At 42.4% G+C, this 19558-nt stretch overlaps 1 protein-coding gene across 3 annotated transcripts in view; it reads right to left on the bottom strand.

Moving 5' to 3' along the window:
• DMC1 (DNA meiotic recombinase 1) overlaps positions 1–19558 on the bottom strand; it is a 373319-nt gene that overhangs the window by 352525 nt on the left and 1236 nt on the right. For all 3 annotated transcript variants that reach the window (XM_077276827.1, XM_077276826.1, XM_077276825.1), the window contains exons 2-3: positions 5280–5362; positions 1892–1936 (exon numbers count right to left, since the gene is read on the bottom strand). In XM_077276827.1, coding sequence (XP_077132942.1) covers positions 1892–1936; positions 5280–5336 — 102 coding nt within the window. In that variant the 5' untranslated portion in view covers positions 5337–5362. The remainder of the gene's footprint in view (positions 1–1891; positions 1937–5279; positions 5363–19558) is intronic.

The following is a 19558-nucleotide window of genomic DNA, read 5'->3' as shown; positions in this document are numbered from 1 at the left end:
TTTTACCATGCCGTGTACTAGAAAATGGGAAAAAAATTCCAAGTGAAGTGAAATTGCAAAAAAAAGTGCAATCCCACACTAGTTTTTTTGTTTGGCTTTTTTATTAGGTTCACTAAATGTTAAAACTGACCTGCCATTATGATTCTCCAGGTCATTAAGAGTTCTTAGACTCCAAACATGTCAAAGTTCTTTTTTTATCTAAGTGGTGAAAAAAAAAATTCAAACTTTGCTTTAAAAAAAAAATAAAAAAAATGTGCCCTTTTCCAATACCCGTAGGCATCTCCATTTTTCACGATCTCGGGTTGGGTGAGGGCTCTTTTATTGCACACCGAGCTGACATTTTTATTGATACCATTTTGGTTCAGATACGATCTTTTGATCCCCGTTATTGGATTTTAATGCAATGTTGCGGCGGCCAAAAAATGTAATTATGGCGTTTTGACTTTTTTTTTTCTCGCTACGCCGTTTAGCGTTCAGGTTAATCCTTTTTTCTAATTGATAGATCAGGCGATTCTGAACGTGGCGATAAGAAATATGTGTCTGTTTTTGATTTTTTTTTTTTCATTGTTTTATTTTGAATGAGCCGAAAGGGGAGTGATTTAAACTTTTAGATATTTTTTATTTTTTTAATATTTTTAAAAACCTTTTTTTTTTTTTCTTCTTTTGGCATGCTTCAAAGTCTCCAAAGGAGACTAGAAGCTGCCACAACCCGATCGGCTCTGCTACATAGAGGCGATGATCAGATCGCCTCTATGTAGCAGAATTACTCACCTGCTATGAGTGTCGACCACTGGGTGACGCTAACAGCAAGCCGGCACTGACAACCATAGAGGTCTCCAGTAGACCTCTGGTTGTCATGCCAACACACCGGTGACCCGCGATCACGTGATGGGGATCACTGGTGTGTGTATTTCCAGCGTGACTGCCGGAAGCGCTTGTTAAATGCCGCTGTCAGGGTTTGACAGCGGCATTTAACTGGTTAATAGCCACAGGTGGATCGCGATTCCACCCGCGGCTATTGCGGGCATGTCAGCTGTTCAAAAAAGCTGACATGTCCTGAGAAAGATGTGGGCTCACCGCCGGAGTCCGACATCAGCGTACTATTACACCTGATGTCAGAGAGGGGTTAAAGAAAATAGGGGGGAACCCACACTGGGTTTTTCATTCATTTATTTAGTTATATATCGCAGGCGGCGGGTGAGGAATACCCAGATCATTCGCTCATGCGGTCACTATTATTAGCGGCAGCAGGTGTCGGATGATGGGAGTAATAGTCGTAATAGTCAGAAAAAGCCCCCAATCTGCTGTCATCGTTCTGACTTTAATATAACTCTCATCATTCTCTTCTGCTCGTGCTGATCGCCGGCAGAGCAGGAGAGAATGATGAGAGCCGTCTCCAGCACCCGCCGCCGGGAACAGCGCTTACTGTTGCACTTCTTTCCCAGTTGCCATCCGTGTGGTACTGATGCGGCACACTGTTGCCACAAGTGTGCCGCAAGTATTACACACACGGACACTGATATCTCTGATACTGTTTTTTCCGGTACTAGAAATAAACAGACGTGTGAAAGAGGCCTAACTGCTCAAATGCCTACTTGAATTTCACCTTAGACTGTCTAACATCTATTTTGCCTAATCTGGGTGATGCAGTAAAAAAAGGTCAAAGTTTGTTTACACAAAAACCATATGCAGTCTTTTTTTTTTTTTTTTACCACTTCACAATCACACTATCTGACCTCACCCTTTTAGAATATTAGTTTGTGAACACTAGAAATATACACACAAGTTATTGTATTTACATGTGGATTTGTTGCAGAAATGTCTGCAAAAGTGAGAATTCCTTTAAATAATAGGTTTGAAATGACAAACATATTAAATAGCTAATACTTACGATACCATGCTTCTGTAACATATCAATATCTTGAAAAAAAGATTCCTAAATGAAAAGTATGATAAAGATAACATTGTTATAAATTTGCTTCTTCTATTATACACATTATTTTACTGCATCATTATGATGCCAATTTGAAAATGAAAATAAGATTAAATTGACATACTGTATCTCTAAATAACAATATTTGCAACAGATAAGAAAACTTAAAACATGGGGTTTTTTTATACACTGATGCCTTATTCACATATATTTGGGCTCAAAAGTTAGACTATTCACTAGTTTTAGCATGTTAAATTGGCCACATCATAGACTAGTGGCTACAGAGCTGAATAAAATGTTTTTGTTTTTTCATCTCCATTACAGAGCTATCGGCTCTTAAAGTTTAGGATATTATTTATGATACCTGTGCATTACCAGAGATTTGTCTCTGTGGGTATGTACTTTTTCCCCTGTAGATATTTACCAATCATAAAACAGCAAGCAACACAGAATAGGGGGGAAAAAAGCACTTCCCACAGTAGCTTTCGCGAGTCAGACATGTAATTACAGTCTATTTTCACTGTTCTCCTTGTAAAGCTGTGAGTAATTACGATTTTAGGGGAGTTAAGCAGAGATGAATGAGATGAATGTGAATCCTAACACTTCTTCAGCTTTCCTAGATCTCCCGAGATCTTGGTGCTGGGATCTCCATCTGAGCATCCTACGGCGGCCATTTTCCCGGAGTCCACCGCCCAGGAAACCATGGAACTTAAGGGGGCTCTGGCCTTTCACAAAATGTCGGCAGAGACAGCAGCAGCGATGGACACCCCCGCAGCACCGCCGGTCACCCAGCAGCGCCAGAAACAAGCAGCAGCACCAGACACCCGAAGCAGCACGCCGCACAGCACATCGGAACACCTCCCTCATGCCAGCCTGCGACCTGCAGCATCACTGCATTCCTGCCTTCTCCAGCACCGACCCTGGGACCCTGCTTCACCGTAGCCACCACCCCCGGTAAGCAATAAGACTCATGGATTATAAGAAGCACCACCATTTTATTAAAAAAAATCCTATTTTTCTCCTCAAAATTTGGGGTGCGTCTTATAATCCGAAAAATATGGTATATCCCAGATTGTCAAATGGATGGTGGTTTATTCTACGCGTTTCAAAGTACAAAAGACTTCTTAAAGGGAATCTGTCACCTCAAATTGACGGGCTATGTAAATGCCCTGTGTCCGGTCAGATGGGCGGTGTTTCGTCTTCTTTCCTCCACCCCATCCTTCCCCGCTGTCTACAATATTTTTGGGAATTTGAGTAGGTGTCCTCCATAGTTCGCGTGTGCGCAATGCAATCTTGCCTCGCGCACGCGCAGTATGCTTTGCCCAACTGCTGTCAAAGCAGAAAAGCATTACTGCGCATGCGCTGACACACTATGTCACGGAACACAGCAAAATACTTCCGGGACATAGTGCGCCGGCGCATGCGCAGTAATGCTTTTCGGCTTTGCCCGCAGTTGGGCAAAGCATACTGCGCGTGCGCGAGGCAAGATTGCATTGTGCACGCGCGAACTATGGAGGACACCTACTCAAATTCCCAAAAATATTGCGGACAGCGGGGAAGGATGGGGTGGAGGAAAGAAGACGAAACACCACCCATCTGACCGGACACAGGGCATTTACACAGCCCGTCAATTTGAGGTGACAGATTCCCTTTAATCAGGAAAAAGACCACACGATACTTGACATGGGCTTAAAACAGGTGAATATTTGTTGACTAACCCCCCCTATTTTAAATTAAAAAAGGAAATTGTATCCTGATGGAATGCATAGGTGAAAGAGGGATTTATATACGTTGCCATTAATGTATGCAACGAAAATGGGTATTGCAGACACATTGCCCCTCCCAGTAAAGGAGGAGGTCATCAATGTATCTGCCGTAACAAAATATGTCCTGAAGAAACAGATTAGCAACATTGTACAAGTAATTGATCTCCTAATAGAACATTACCAGCTTGGCAAGAGAGGGCAAGTATTTGACACCCATAGAGACTCCCTTATATTGAAGAAAATAATCCTGGGAATACTTGGAAAAATTGAGACATGAGAAATTAAACGACATGCATAAAGTTATTGCTTAGGTCTGCTGTATAATTGCTATGTTTCTCTAGATGGTACTGTACTGTACTGCTTGCAATGCGATGTCGCATGGAATGCAAGTGTACAGTGATGTCATGTCACAACTCAGCCAAGTGTATTCCAGAGCCCATGAAAGGTTAGAAAGTTGATTGAGTACATCCCGTGAGTCTATCGCACAACACTCTGCCCAGTGTTATTCTATGGGGCAGCTCGGATCTGCGATTATTTTCTCATACCGATTAGGCATAAGAGAATAATCGCTGCATGCTGCGATTTGTAGCAAGACTCCGCTAACTCAAACCCATACAAGTCTATGGGTGTGAGTACAACATCGGACTGCACTCTGATGTCACCCCAGTGCAATCCGATATACGCCAAGACAGGTAATGGAGGAGATGGAGAAATTACATTCTCCATACCTGTGCTACGATCCTCTCATGCCAGACAATAGCAGCACAGTAGCATGACACTCGGCTCCTGCTTGCAGCCGAGCTGGAGCCGAGGGTCATTAGCATATCGCATCTGATGCTCTCTCATCGGATGCCATACGCTGGTGTGATAGTGTTTTTCATGTGACAGGTTGCCATTAACATGTTAAAACAAGTGAAAGATTCTCTTTAGGCTGGGGCCACAAAGTGAATTTTGCCACGACACCTGTAACATGACCAATGTTGGCTAGGTATTACTGCTTCATCGCAGCGTAATACAAGTGAATAGGGTCTCATTGTGAAATTGAAGGTACTGCAACAACCAAGTCTCTAGAAGTCCAACAGCATCATTTTTTGTGACTTGCTTGTCTCAGTACCCTTGAGATAGCAATGCGACCCTATTTACTTGTATTGAGCAGTATTGTAGCAGTTACACTTGGCAAACTTATGTCACAAGATAGTTGTTGCAGCCATTTTAGTACAACTGGAACAATGCTTTCTAGATTTTTTTTTCTTTGCCTAGAAAAAATGCCTTTATAAATTGCACTTAATTGCTAATCTTTGTATTTATTTTCAAAACCCAGAAAGAATCATGACCTGCATAATTATAAAGGGAATACTTGTAAATATAGAACCCTCTAATAAAACATATATTCACAACAGCATACGGTACTTCACTTTATCACGTTAAAATACAAATAAATGATTTGTCTCTACCCTGTGGGCTCATAAATGGAGAAAGCAGCACATTTCTGAGAACTTATGGTGCAAAGTTTATATTCACTTGTACTATTAATTTATGCAAATTTTGTTGAAACAAAAGTGAAATTTTAAAATAATTACTTCATCGTCATGAAGTCCTATTTCTTCATCCAATACTTGATCCTCCATTGTTTTCATAGTGGCAATAAAAAAAACAAATGGACCTGTACAGTAAAAAAAAAATAATGGAAGGATATGTTAAATAGCATTCAGAATTCTGGTAACAAGACGCATTCCAAATTTTGAACATTTCACAAGTTTTAGAACACTAGTATTGTTTTCTTTCGCAAACTGTATCCCTACATTACTAACTCAATGTAGTACAGTGTCACAAAGTAAATTAGACAATGTATAGTACATCGTATGGACACTGTATTAGTGATGATTCTAGTTACCATTACAGGGGGTTTCCACTTTAAAAAAATAAATAAATAAATAAATAAAGAGGAATCCATCATGATGTTATGGTAAATATTTATACTTTGCTTTATTATTTTGGACAATTAAATACACCTATATATCTTTGCTAATTCTGTATTTTAGTATTAGCTTTTATAAGTGTTATTCATAAAAGCAGTAACACAGGTTGTTCTCTCTGATACAGAGGTGTCTGTGTGTTAAACAATCCTTTGTCTCTGAAAGTAGAGTAATCTTAAGGTACCTTCACACTGAACAACTTAACAACGATAACGATAGCGATCCGTGACGTTGCAGCGTCCTGGATAAGCGATATCGTTGTGTTTGACACACCGCAGCGATCCGGATCCTGCTGTGACATCGTTGGTCGGAGCTAGAAGGCCAGCACCTTATTTCGTCGCTGGATCACCCGCTGACATCGCTGAGTCGGCGTGTGTGACGCCGATTCAACGATGTCTTCACTGGTAACCAGGGTAAACATCGGGTTACTAAGCGCAGGGCCGCGCTTAGTAACCCGATATTTACCCTGGTTACCATTGTAAATGTAAAAAAAACCAAACACTACATACTTACATTCCGGTGTCTGTCGCGTCCCCCGGCGTCCGCTTCCCTGCACTGTGTCAGCGCCGGCCGGCCGTAAAGCAGAGCACAGCGGTGACATCACCGCTCTGCTTTACGGCCGGCACTTACACAGTGCAGGGTAGCGGACGCCGGGGAACGCGACAGACACCGGAATGTAAGTATGTAGTGTTTGGTTTTTTTTTACATTTACACTGGTAACCAGGGTAAACATCGGGAACTAAGCGCGGCCCTGCGCTTAGTAACCCGATGTTTACCCTGGTTACCCAGTGACTTCGGCATCGTTGGTCGCTGGAGAGCTGTCTGTGTGACAGCTCTCCAGCGACCACACAACGACGAAACAGCGACGCTGCAGCGATCGGCATCGTTGTCTATATCGCTGCAGCGTTGCTAAATGTGACGGTACCTTTAGTAGAACCGGTTACAATTTTGTTTTTCCCAACTTAAATATCTTCTCTCTTAGTAATGTAATGTAAGAAGCCATTCCCACTTTCTTATCTCTGTAGTTGTAATAAAGACTTGTGACTGGGGATCTGAGATCCAGACAAGAATTGTACACGGACAGACACTGTCTGTGTGTATTTTCTTGCCTCCGATGCATCGTATTTTATTTAATTTTTAAATCAATAATGGCAGATCTGGAGATAGTTTATATCTCAACCGAAATTAGCTCTCTTTGGAAGGGGCTTCCACAACATTACATGGTGATGAAAACCGGGATGGTTAACTGGACCTCTCTATGACCCAACTACACGGACCTTTCCACAAATCGCTGAAAATAAAAACCTGCGGTGAGTAGCCATTTGTGTTACAAAGTTTCAGTGCTTTCTGGTGGTCCAAAACGGGTACATAGTGGTCCTACAAGACTATTCTTATCAAACCTCTGCCATTGTTTGGATTTTGTGTGTATCATTGAACTTCTAGAGTTATAAGATAATTTGTTGTGTATTATATGCTTCAGTGTGTCTTTAGATGAATAAATAACAATTGATGAATGGAATTGGATGACGTGACCAGTACAATATTTCAGGAGTCGAAGGATTGTTATATGTTGTGGGAAGGTGGAACGCCTTAATGGTACTTTAAAATAAAAAATCCAGAAGGGCATTGATGAAACGCACTGGTTCTGAGTAGATTACTTGCCATTGCATTCAGTGAGGACTGCCCTGAGGGGTAGAGAGAAGCTGTCCCTGTATAAAATACTGTTTGGTAGTGTCCCTAAGACAGGGTTGTATTTCCCGCAGCAGCTGCAGGCCTCCTACAGTTCCCTCACTGAATATGTCTTGGGAGTTGCACAAACATCTGTTACTCAGAACTGTGTTCTTTCCTCCATCCCAGACCCCAACTGCATAAGTAGCACAAACACCTTGGTACTAGGAGACTGGGTTGTGGTCAAAAGACATATGAGTCCACTGCAACCTAGATACAGTGAGCCATTCCAAGCATTACTGACCACTACCACTTATGTCAAGCTCCAAGATGATGATGTCCCGGTCCCACTGGACAAAGCTGATGACAATTGCATCAATTGCTCTAACTCTCAATGTGGTACTAAAGGAGGACTAGGAAAGGTGTGAGAGCACGTCTATAATTTGTGATGATAGATATTTTCAGGAAATAACCATGGATATTTGGACAATATTGAATTATGCTTTACAGATTCTGCCCAAACTTGTGATCAACTTGACCCATTTGATTATCCTTGTGAGTCTGACATGCCAATGGAATGAGGTTGGTTTTCAAAACAATCAAACTTGGTGTGCCAACAGGGCCGGCCCGAACATATAGGCAAACTAGGCAGCCGCCTAGGGCGCCGACCCTAATGGGGCGTCAGAGAAAAAATAGAAAAAATTCTAAAAAATCTTTTCAAAAGGCAAAAGGTGTATGGAGCGGAGCTGATTGTGTATGAGGTGTATGGAGCGGAGCCGTGTGTGTATGAGGTGTACGGAGCAGAGTCGTGTGTGTATGAGGTGTATGGAGCGGAGCTAAATGTGTACGAGGTGTACAGAGCGGAGCCGCGTGTGTACGAGGTGTATGGAGCGGAGCACGTGTGTATGGAGCGCAGCCTCGTGTGTAGGAGTAGCTATGTGTGGCCATTATACGGTACGAAGTATCATGTGCGGCCAATATACAGTATGGAGCATCATGTGTGGTCATTATACTGTGTGGAGCATCATGTGTGGCCATTATACAGTATGGAGCATCATGTGTGGCCATTATACAGTATGGAGCATCATGTGTGGCCATTATACAGTATGGAGCACTGTGTGGCCATTATACAGTATGGAGCATCATTTGTGGCCATTATACAGTATGGAGCATCGCCGCAAACTTTGTCCCTCTTTCCCATCTTCAAAAGTTGGAAGGTATGTTAAAAGTAGTAGGGGCGCAACAAAATAGTTTCGCCTAGGGCGCCGTAATCTCTCGGGCCGGCCCTGTGTGCCAAACCTCCGATGCAAGGACATTTATACATTGTCTTGGGAGACCCACTGACATCGTACTCTGCATAATGCCTAAGGATTTATACCTAGTATGTTGTCACCAGGGTTCACCGAGTAGCACCAATTAGAACATAACTTTTAATATAATAACATAAAAAATATCCAATATCAAATTTTTTATTTTTTTTTTACCCCTTATGATCTGGGTCTGTAAAGAAGCAGGTAAAACAACAGAAGGGAGGAAAAGATCACCTTATTAAATCACTATGTGGTCACCAGGACTATAAATGGCTTCTCCTGGGTGCAGAAGGAACCTTAGCACGCCTTTATGCCTGCTACCTTCATAGTTCTGTAAGGTGACCTAGATATAAATGCTGTCCCCAAACATTCCTTATATAAACGAGCTGCAGACAATGATAAGAGAAAAACTATTCTCACTCTAAGGACGGGGTCACACTAGCTTAGAATACAGAGGAGTGCTATGCGAGAAAACATCGCATAGCACTCGGACCAGTGTTAGGGTACTGTCACACAGTCACACTTTGATCGCTACGACGGTACGATTCATGACGTTCCAGCGATATCCATACGATATCGCAGTGTCTGACACGCAGCAGCGATCAGGGATCCTGCTGAGAATCGTACGTCGTAGCAGATCGTATGGAACGTTCTTTCGTCGCTTGATCACCCGCTGACATCGCTGGATCGTTGTGTGTGACAGCGATCCAGCGATGTGTTCGCTTGTAACCAGGGTAAACATCGGGTAACTAAGCGCAGGGCCGCGCTTAGTAACCCGATGTTTACCGTGGTTACCAGCGTAAAAGTAAAAAAAACAAACAGTACATACTTACATTCCGGTGTCTGTCCTCCGGCGTCTCAGCTTCTCTGCACTGTGAGCGCCGGCCAGCCAGAAAGCGAGCACAGCGGTGACGTCTGACGTCACCGCTCTGCTTTCCGGCCGCTGTGCTTACACAGTGCAGAGAAGCTGAGACGCCGGGGGACAGACACCGGAATGTAAGTATGTACTGTTTGTTTGTTTTTTACGTTTACGCTGGTAACCAGGGTAAACATCGGGTTACTAAGCGCGGCCCTGCGCTTAGTAACCCGATGTTTACCCTGGTTACCCGGGGACTTCGGCATCGCTCCAGCGCCGTGATTGCAACGTGTGACCGCAGTCTACGACACTGGAGCGATAATCATACGATCGCTGCGACGTCACGGATCGTGCCGTCGTAGCGATCAAAATGGCACTGTGTGACGGTACCCTTAATCTATGGGACAGCTCACATCACCGTATTTGTTCTGCGGCGTATCCTACGTGCGTGTAAAATCGCAGAATGCTGAGAATTGCCAATGCAAGCCTATGGATGCGAGAGAAAAATCACACAGCACTCGCACCATGCAAGTGCTGTCCGATATTTACGCACCAGTGTGCTTTGAAAAGCAGCAAATCATTAGCCGCATACAGTAAAATCTCACTGACATGTTAGAGTAGATAGAAGATATATATATACACATAGAATACCTAGATATATAGAGGTCAGTGACATAATAAATATATATTATATATTGCATAGACAGAAGAAAAGCAGGTAATTCATCTGCCGTGTTCTGTAAAATTACTGCAGGAGCCGACAAGATAGTAGAGAAGGATTGCATACAGTAAATACAAATAGAATAGGTAGATATCTTGATGTCTGTGACAAATACTATTAGCACACTGTGTGTGCAAATTACTGAACATGTTCGGTATTTAATAAAAGATTATTTTTCAGAAAAAAATTACATTGGCTCCCGCACAATTTTTGTAACCAGCAGAGGGAAAGGAGACTGCTGGGGGCAGATGTTTACAGCCTGGGAAGGGGGTAATACCCATGGAGCTTCCCAGGCTATTAATATCATCTCACAGCTGTATAAGTAGCCTTTACTGCTATTAAAATGGGGGACCCTAAAAAAAGATGACGTAGGGTCACCCTATAATTAATAACCAACAAAGGCTATGCAGACAGCTGCGGGCTGATATTAATAGCCTGGGAACGGGCAATGGATTCTACCCCCCAGGCTAAAAACATCAGCTCTCAGCCATCCCAGAAAAGCCGCATCTCTAAGATGCGCCTATTCTGGAACTTAGCCTCGCTTTTCAAACTTGCACTGTAGTGGTAGCAAGTGGGGGGTGATAGTTGTGGGGCTGATGTCACCTTTGTATTGTCAGGTGACATAAAGCCCAGAGGTTAGTAATGGGGAGGCGTCAATAAGACGCCCCCATTACTAACTCCAGTCACATTGTAAGGAAACACAGACAAAATTTCCCACAGCGCTCGTGCCGACTTCGACAGGTCCTGCGAGTTCACGGCCAGGGAACTCACTTCACCTATGTGAACGGCACCCCTAGTAGGAGAACTTTCTCGCGCTCGCGGTGCCCTCAGACAGGGAACAGCAGTTCACAGAGACACTGAGCACACGGAGCTCAGAGTGTCTGCTGGATGACAGGCTGCATGGTCGCATCATGCAGCCTGCCACCTAGACGTAGCAGAGCTAGACACATGGTGGGACAAATGGATTAAAAGCATCTCTGCGGAAAGGTGAGGAATACTGTTTTGGTTTTTTTTGCCACTTTTACAGATGATGAGGGCATCGGGGAAATGGGCGAGGTCATTAAGTATGGTTTAATTAAGAATATTAAAAGGAGTCTGTGTCATTCTTTCATTAAAGGACGTTTTTCTGGGTGTCTGTGTTTTTTTACAATGTGACTATGGGATTAGTAATGGGGGCATCTTATTGACACCTGTCCACTACTAACCTCTGGGCTTGATGTCACCTGACAATACAAAGATGACATCAACCCCACAACTATCACCCCACTTGCTACCGCTACAGGGCAAGTGGGAAGAGCAAGGCTAAGTGCCAGAATTGGCGCATCTTAGAGATGCGCCTTTTTTGGGCCAGCTGAGAGCTGATGTTTTTAGCCTGGGGGGGAGTGCAGTATCCATGGCCCTTTTCTAGGCTATTAATACCAGCCTGCAGCTGTCTGCATAGCCTTTGCTGGTTATTAATTATAAGGGGACCCTACGTCTTTTTTTTTTTTTTTTTATGGTCCTCCATTTTAATAGCCAGTAAAGGCTAATTATACAGCTGTGAGCTGATATTAATAGCATGGGAAGCTCCATGGGTATTACCCCCTTCCCAGGCTATAAACATATGCCCCCAGCTGTCGGCTTTCCCTCTGCTGGTTATGAAAATTGCGTGGGAGCCCACGCCATTTTTTTCAAAAAATAATCTTTTATTAATTAAATACATGTCCAGTAATTTGCACACACTGTAGTAATTGTATTTGTCACAGACCTCTAGATATCTACTATTCTATTTGTATTTACAGTATGTAATCCATATCTTCTATCCTGTCGGCTCCTGCACTGATTCTACAGAACGCGGCAGGTGAATTACCAGCTTCGCTTCTATCTATGTAATAAAAAAAATATATAAAAATGTGTCACTGACATCTATATATCTATGTATTCTATGTGTATATATCTATTCTATTCTAACCTGTGATTTTACTGTACGGGCACATGGATTGACGTGTGCGTGTGTGTGTGTTTTGATGAATAGTTCCTTTGAAAACGATGTGTAAATGACATAGAGAATTGCTGTATGTAAAAGCTCAAGTTAAAATCGCATTGCAATTGGATTGGATAGCAATCGCACTGCACTCGGATGTAAATCGGATGCTAGGTGTAAAAAATCGGATTGTACTCGCATGACACTTGCATTACACTCGCGCGACTCTCTGCAGGGAGACTCGGACTGATTTTTCATACGTTTAGTGTGACTCCAGTCTATGTAACGGTCTTTACTTGCCTGGAAGCAATGACATCTCAGTGGTCACTTAAAGGGAACCTGTCAGCAGATTTTCCGCTATAACATGCAGCCACTGCCTTTCAGGGCTTATCTACAGAATTTTATAATGCTACAGATAAGCCCATGGTCCGACCTACAAGTGAAGAAAAATAAGTTATATTATACTCACCCGGGGGGGCGGTCCTGTGTGGTCCGGTCTGATGGGTGTCGCAGGTCCAGGTCCGGTGCCTCCCATCTTCTTGCGACACCGCCCTCCTACTTCTTCATCGATCCCCGGCATCGGTGCTCCTGTGCAGGCGTACTTCTCTGCCCTGTTGAGAGGAGAGTACTGCAGTGCGCAGGCGCTGGGCCTCTCTGACCTTTCCCAGCGCCTGCGCACTGCAGTACTTTACTCTGCCCTCAACAGGGCATAAAAATACGCCTGCGCAGGAGCGCTGATGCCGGGGGGCAATGAAGAAGCAGGAGGGAGGCGTCGCAAGAAGATGAGGTGCCAAACCCGGACCTGCAACACCCATTGGACCGGACCACCCTACAGGTGAGTATACTATAGCTTATTTTTCTTCACTTGCAGGTCGGACCGTTGGTCTTATCTACAGCATTATAGAATGCTGTAGATAAGCCCTCAAAGGCAGCGGCCGCATCTTATAGCGGCAAAATCTGACAGGTTCCCTTTAAATCAGCAGGCAATCAGTAGCCGAAGCAGATGACTAATGGTCCCATCATCTTTTCTTATGATCCTGTACAGACCGTTGGAGCTGCAGTCAGCTGGAAACAATGCTACTAGGATTAGTTCTGTAGAAGATTCCCTGTTCCACTCCTATTAATCCATGCTTTACCTAGGTAGTCACTGCACCTAATTCAGTAGCAAAGGATGTATTTCCAAGGCACTGAATATTTTTATTATTGCATAATCTTAAAAAAATTACATTAGCATTGTTTGGCCATGGTTGAAATATTGCCAGTATCTGTCATTTTCTTTATTACATCATCTTAAAAAACATCTGTTGATTTGTAAACCTATCCACTGCTAGTCCAATCTGCAGGTTCTTGGTGGCTTCTCACCACCCACTCCTCTACACATATAAGGAGAGACTGGTTAGCATAAAGGAGAAGGGCAGTATGAAGCCGCCGGGACTTACCTTTTGGCCTAGTCGTCCTAGTTTCATTGTGGCCACTGTTTTAAAACTTGTTTCTTTGAAACCTCTCGGTATTTCAGAATAAAACATATATACCTGCAGTTAAGGACATCAATAGTGATGAGCGAGTAAACTCGTTGCTCGGGTTTTCCCAAGCACACTCGGGTAACCTCCGAGTATTTGTTAGTGTTCGGAGATTTCGTTTTCATCGCCGCAGCTGAATGATTTATAGCTAGCTAGCCAGCCTGAGTACATGTGGAGGTTGCCTGGTTGCTAGGGAATCCCCACAAGTAATCAAGCTGTCTAGTAGCTGTAAATCATTCAGCTGCGTTGATGAAAACGAAATCTCCGTGCACTTACAAATACTCGGAGACCACCCGAGCGTGCTCGGGAATGCCCGAGCAACGAGTATACTCGCTCATCACTAGACACCATCTCTGATTTGCGCTGCCATTTGTTTTCCTGCAGTGGTTCCAGGTAGAGGACACTGTGATATACCTTACTATGGGACCAGCAGATTTTAAGATATATTTGGTTTTAACACCCGTTTCCCTAAAATTCCAAGCTAAAAAGGCTACTTCTAAGAATGCTGCATTATTCCTCCTGTGATCATTTTGCCAGATAGACACAGTACAGGACTCGCCTTGCAGCCAGCAGTCACTGTACAGTTAGAACCCCAACTAATGAAAACAACTGCTAATTAGTGAAGAACTCAGCACAGACATGGCCGCTCCTCCCAACGTTTGTATGGGAGTGGTGTGTTTGATCCCAGGGCCGATTTTTGTAATTTAACCATTTTAGACTTGTGGTGCTCCAACAATAATGAGAGCAACAAAATCGTCGCTTCTTTTACAAATTGCAGTTCCATCCACAGATCCTTACAAGACTGTGCAGTTGAAGAGGACCCCAAAATACAGTGTTGGGCAATTACCCCATCACAGTGCCAAATTATAACTGATCAGGAGGCTACTTCCCTTTGGCATCCCTCATTATAACTCAGTGGGGTCCATTGTGGAACACTTAACATCTGTCATGCACTGGGTCCAAAACCGATATTAACCCCTTCACGACCTTGGGATTTTCCAGGTTTTTTTTTCTATTTGTCATTTTTTTTCTCTTCTTCTTCCCAGAGCCATAACTATTTTTATTTTTCCATCAATATGGACATGTAAGGGCTTTTTATTTTTGCGGGAAGAGTTTTACTTTTGAACTACACCATTGATTTTACCATATAGTCTACTGGGGATCATATAAAGGATTGGTGCATAAAAGACCATATGAGAGAAATAAATATTAAAAATGTATAAATTGTATTTAAACAATAATTATTAAAATAATAATCAAAAGTTAAAAAACACAGACTGAACCAAAAGACCTGACACAAAATGAACCACGGGCAAATAATCACATGCACATGATAGTATCGTTCCCCTACGCACGTTTCGGCGCTTGCCTTCTTCTTGACGCCCCCCTGTAAGAAAACAAACGCCGAAACGCACGTAGAAGAACGCAGGACACATCCACACTCTGGTTAATGAATACTACTACCTCCACCTTTACCTCTTTCTTCTGCACATGTACTTTACTGCAGACCTAACTATGGCTATATAGCCAGCACTCATCTGGCGTCCTCAGCCTAACAGCAACCTATAAATTCCTTATTGCATTTTGCACTTTACTGCAAATTATAATTGCTGTTTAAGGTTTGAATAGAACATGTCTTCTACCGTCTTATAAATAGACTAGCTGAAGAGCCCGGCATTGCCTGGGCATAGTAAATATCTGTGGTTAGTTATAGCACCTCACTTCTCTTATTTTCCCATCACGCCTCTCATTTTCCCCATCACATCTTTCATTTTCCCCCTCACATCTCTCATTTTCTCCCTTACTCCTCTTACTTTCCCCCTCACTCCTCTCATTCCCCCCTAACACTTGTCATTTCGACCTCACATCTGTCATTTTCCGATCACTTCACTATTTTCCCTCACTCCTCTCATTTTGCACTCACACCTTTTCATTTTCACCTCACACCTCTCATTTTCACCTCAGTATATACATGTTTGTCATCTCCCTTATATATAGTATACACCTGTATGTCATCTCCTGTATATAGTATATACCTGTATGTCATCTCCCCTGTATATAGTATATACCTGCTGTGTGTCATCTCCCCTGTATATATATACCTGTATGTCATCTCCTCCTATATATAGTATATACCTGTATGTAATATCCTCCTGTATATAGTATATACCTGTGTGTCATCTCACCTATATATAGTATATATCTGTGTGTCATCTCCTCCTGTATATAGTATATACCTGTATGTCATCTCCTCCTATACATAGCATATACCTGTATGTCATCTCCTCCTGTATATACTATATACCTGTAGGTAATCTGCTCCTGTATATAGTATATACCTGTGTGTCATCTCCTCCTGTATATAGTATATACCTGTATGTCATCTCCTCCTGTATGTAGTATGTACCTGTATGTCATCTCCTCCTCTATATAGTATATACCTGTGTCATCTCTCCTGTATATAGTATATATCTGTGTGTCATCTCCTCCTGTATATAGTATATACCTGTATGTCATCTCCCCTGTATATAGTATATACCTGCTGTGTGTCATCTCCCCTGTATATATATATACCTGTATGTCATCTCCTCCTATATATAGTATATACCTGTATGTAATATCCTCCTGTATATAGTATATACCTGTATGTCATCTCCTCCTGTATGTAGTATGTACCTGTATGTCATCTCCTCCTCTATATAGTATATACCTGTGTCATCTCTCCTGTATATAGTATATATCTGTGTGTCATCTCCTCCTGTATATAGTATATACCTGTATGTCATCTCCCCTGTATATAGTATATACCTGCTGTGTGTCATCTCCCCTGTATATATATACCTGTATGTCATCTCCTCCTATATATAGTATATACCTGTATGTAATATCCTCCTGTATATAGTATATACCTGTATGTCATCTCCTCCTGTATGTAGTATGTACCTGTATGTCATCTCCTCCTCTATATAGTATATACCTGTGTCATCTCTCCTGTATATAGTATATATCTGTGTGTCAACTCGTCCTGTATATAGTATATATCTGTGTGTCATCTCCTCCTGTATATAGTATATACCTGTATGTCATCTCCCCTGTATATAGTATATACCTGCTGTGTCATCTCACCTATATATAGTATATATCTGTGTGTCATCTCCTCCTGTATATAGTATATACCTGTATGTCATCTCCTCCTATACATAGCATATACCTGTATGTCATCTCCTCCTGTATATACTATATACCTGTAGGTAATCTGCTCCTGTATATAGTATATACCTGTGTGTCATCTCCTCCTGTATATAGTATATATCTGTATGTCATCTCCTCCTGTATTAGACCTCGTTCACACGTTATTTGGTCAGTATTTTTACCTCAGTATTTGTAAGCTAAATTGGCAGCCTGATAAATCCCCAGCCAACAGTAAGCCCACCCCCTGGCAGTATATATTAGCTCACACACACACATAATAGACTGGTCATGTGACTGACAGCTGCCGGATTCCTATATGGTACATTTGTTGCTCTTGTAGTTTGTCTGCTTATTAATCAGATTTTTATTTTTGAAGGATAATACCAGACTTGTGTGTGTTTTAGGGCGAGTTTCGTGTGTCAAGTTGCGTGTGGCGACATGCATGTAGCGACTTTTGTGAGATGAGTTTTGTGTGGTGACATGCGTGTAGCAACTTTTTGTGTGTCGAGTTGCATGTGACAGGTTAGTGTAGCAAGTTGTGTGCAGCAAGTTTTGCGCATGGCGAGTTTTGTGCGTGGCGAGTTTTATGTGTGGTGCCTTTTGAGTATGTGCAAGTTTTGTGTGAGGCAACTTTTGCATGTGTTGCAACTTTTGTGCATGTGGCAATTTTTCCGCGTGTGCGAGTTTTGCGTGTGGCGAGTTTTCCATGAGGTGAGTTTTGCACGTGTGGCGAGTTTTGCATGTGGAGAGTTTTGCGCGTGGCGAGTTTTGAGCGGCGACTTTTGTGTTTCGACTTTTATGTGGCGAGGTTGGTGTATGTGTGGTGAAATGTGCGCTGAGGGTGGTATATGTGTTCGAGCACGTGGTAGTGTGTGGCGCATTTTGTGTGTGTGTTCATATCCCCGTGGTGGTGTGGTGATTATCCCATGTCGGGGCCCCACCTTAGCAACTGTACGTTATATACTCTTTGGCGCCATCGCTCTCATTCTTTAAGTCCCCCTTGTTCACATCTGGCAGCCATTTGCCTCCAACACTTTTCCTTTCATTTTTTTGTCCCCATTATGTATAGGGGCAAAATTGTTTGGTGAATTGGAAAGCGCGGGGTTAAAATTTCACCTCACAACATAGCCTATGACGCTCTCGGGGTCCAGACGTGTGACTGTGCAAAATTTTGTGGCTGTAGCTGCGACGGTTCAGATGACAATCCCAGACATACACACATACACACATTCAGCTTTATATATTAGATTGGTATATTGCATATTACTTTTCTCAGGGTACTTACACCCCTAACTCCCTATTTGTCTGCTAAAAATACTATCATGTGCATGTGCTTATTTGCCCGTGCTTCAATTTGACCGTGGTTCAGTCTGGTTTTTTTTTTTAACTTTTGATTATTTTATTGTTGAAATAAAATATATACATTTTTTAATATATATATTTCTATCATATGGTCTTTTGTGCACCAATCCTATATAATCCGCATATCAATATGTGCATGACCTATGGTTCTATATCCTTGTGATGTCTCACAATTTGTTCAATATCTGCCACTTCATATAGTCTACTGGAAAACAAAGAATCCAAGTGCAGTGCAATTCCACAATTGTCTTTTTGGGTTTTTATTTACCATGTTCACTAAATATTAAAACTGACCAGCCATTAGGATTTTCCAGGTCATTACGAGTTCGTAGATGCCAAAAAATGTATAAGTTCTTTGTATTTTTAAAGGGGTTGTGCTACCATAAAGAATACCTTTAACGGAGCAGAAAAGGTGGAAATAAATGGTTTTGTAATTTACAGTTATTAAAAATGATGCTCCATTCAAAAAATAAGCTTTAATCTGCTGAAGTTTTCCCCCTGACGTTATTCTGTCAGCAAGCTTTAGGTTATGTGCATATGCATATTTTGTTTTCTATGCGTTGTACAGTACCATCTAAACGTATGGTAAACAAAATCCGGCACTGCACATGCTGCGGAAAAAAAACAGCGGAAACGCAGCGGTGTTTTTTCCGCAGCATGTCAATTCTTTGTGAGGATTCCGCAGCGTTTTACACCTGATCCATAATAGGAATCCACAGGTGTACAACCGCTGGTGAAAACAGCACAAAAAAGTGGCAATTCAGTGATAAATCCGCGGTAATCTGCAGGTAAAACGCAGGGCGTTTTACCTGTGGATTTTTAGGAATCCGCAGCAGATCCTGCAACATATGCACATAAACCACACAAGAGACTGCCTAATAACCGTCACCTCAAAGAAGCAATCACATCTGTATTAAGTCCAATGATCTTTTATTGAAAAATGTAACAAAAAAAAACATTTAAAATGGCCACATATTCAAAATCTCACCATATTATAACCCCAAGGAGGGTAAACAACCGGCATATATTAAATAAACAATCAACGGAGGTTGATAAAGTAAGAATAGCTCTATATTTAAATATATCTATATTAGATTAAAATATATAAAAATCCCAATCAATGATACAGGTGCTAAATAGCCGATCCCGCTAGCACAGATCCCCGATCTGCGCTAGCGAGGAACGGACCGTGAACGCTGCAAGCAGCGCTCGCGGGCCGTCACTCAAATGACGGCACATCGCTAGCGCACGCCCAATGTGGGTGTGCGCTAGCGATGCGTTCACCATTACA

Source organism: Ranitomeya variabilis, chromosome 8, assembly GCF_051348905.1.
Source record: "Ranitomeya variabilis isolate aRanVar5 chromosome 8, aRanVar5.hap1, whole genome shotgun sequence".
Lineage (NCBI taxonomy): Eukaryota > Metazoa > Chordata > Amphibia > Anura > Dendrobatidae > Ranitomeya > Ranitomeya variabilis.
Note: the sequence above shows the minus strand (reverse complement) of the source record. Positions and strands in the feature narration are given on the sequence as shown.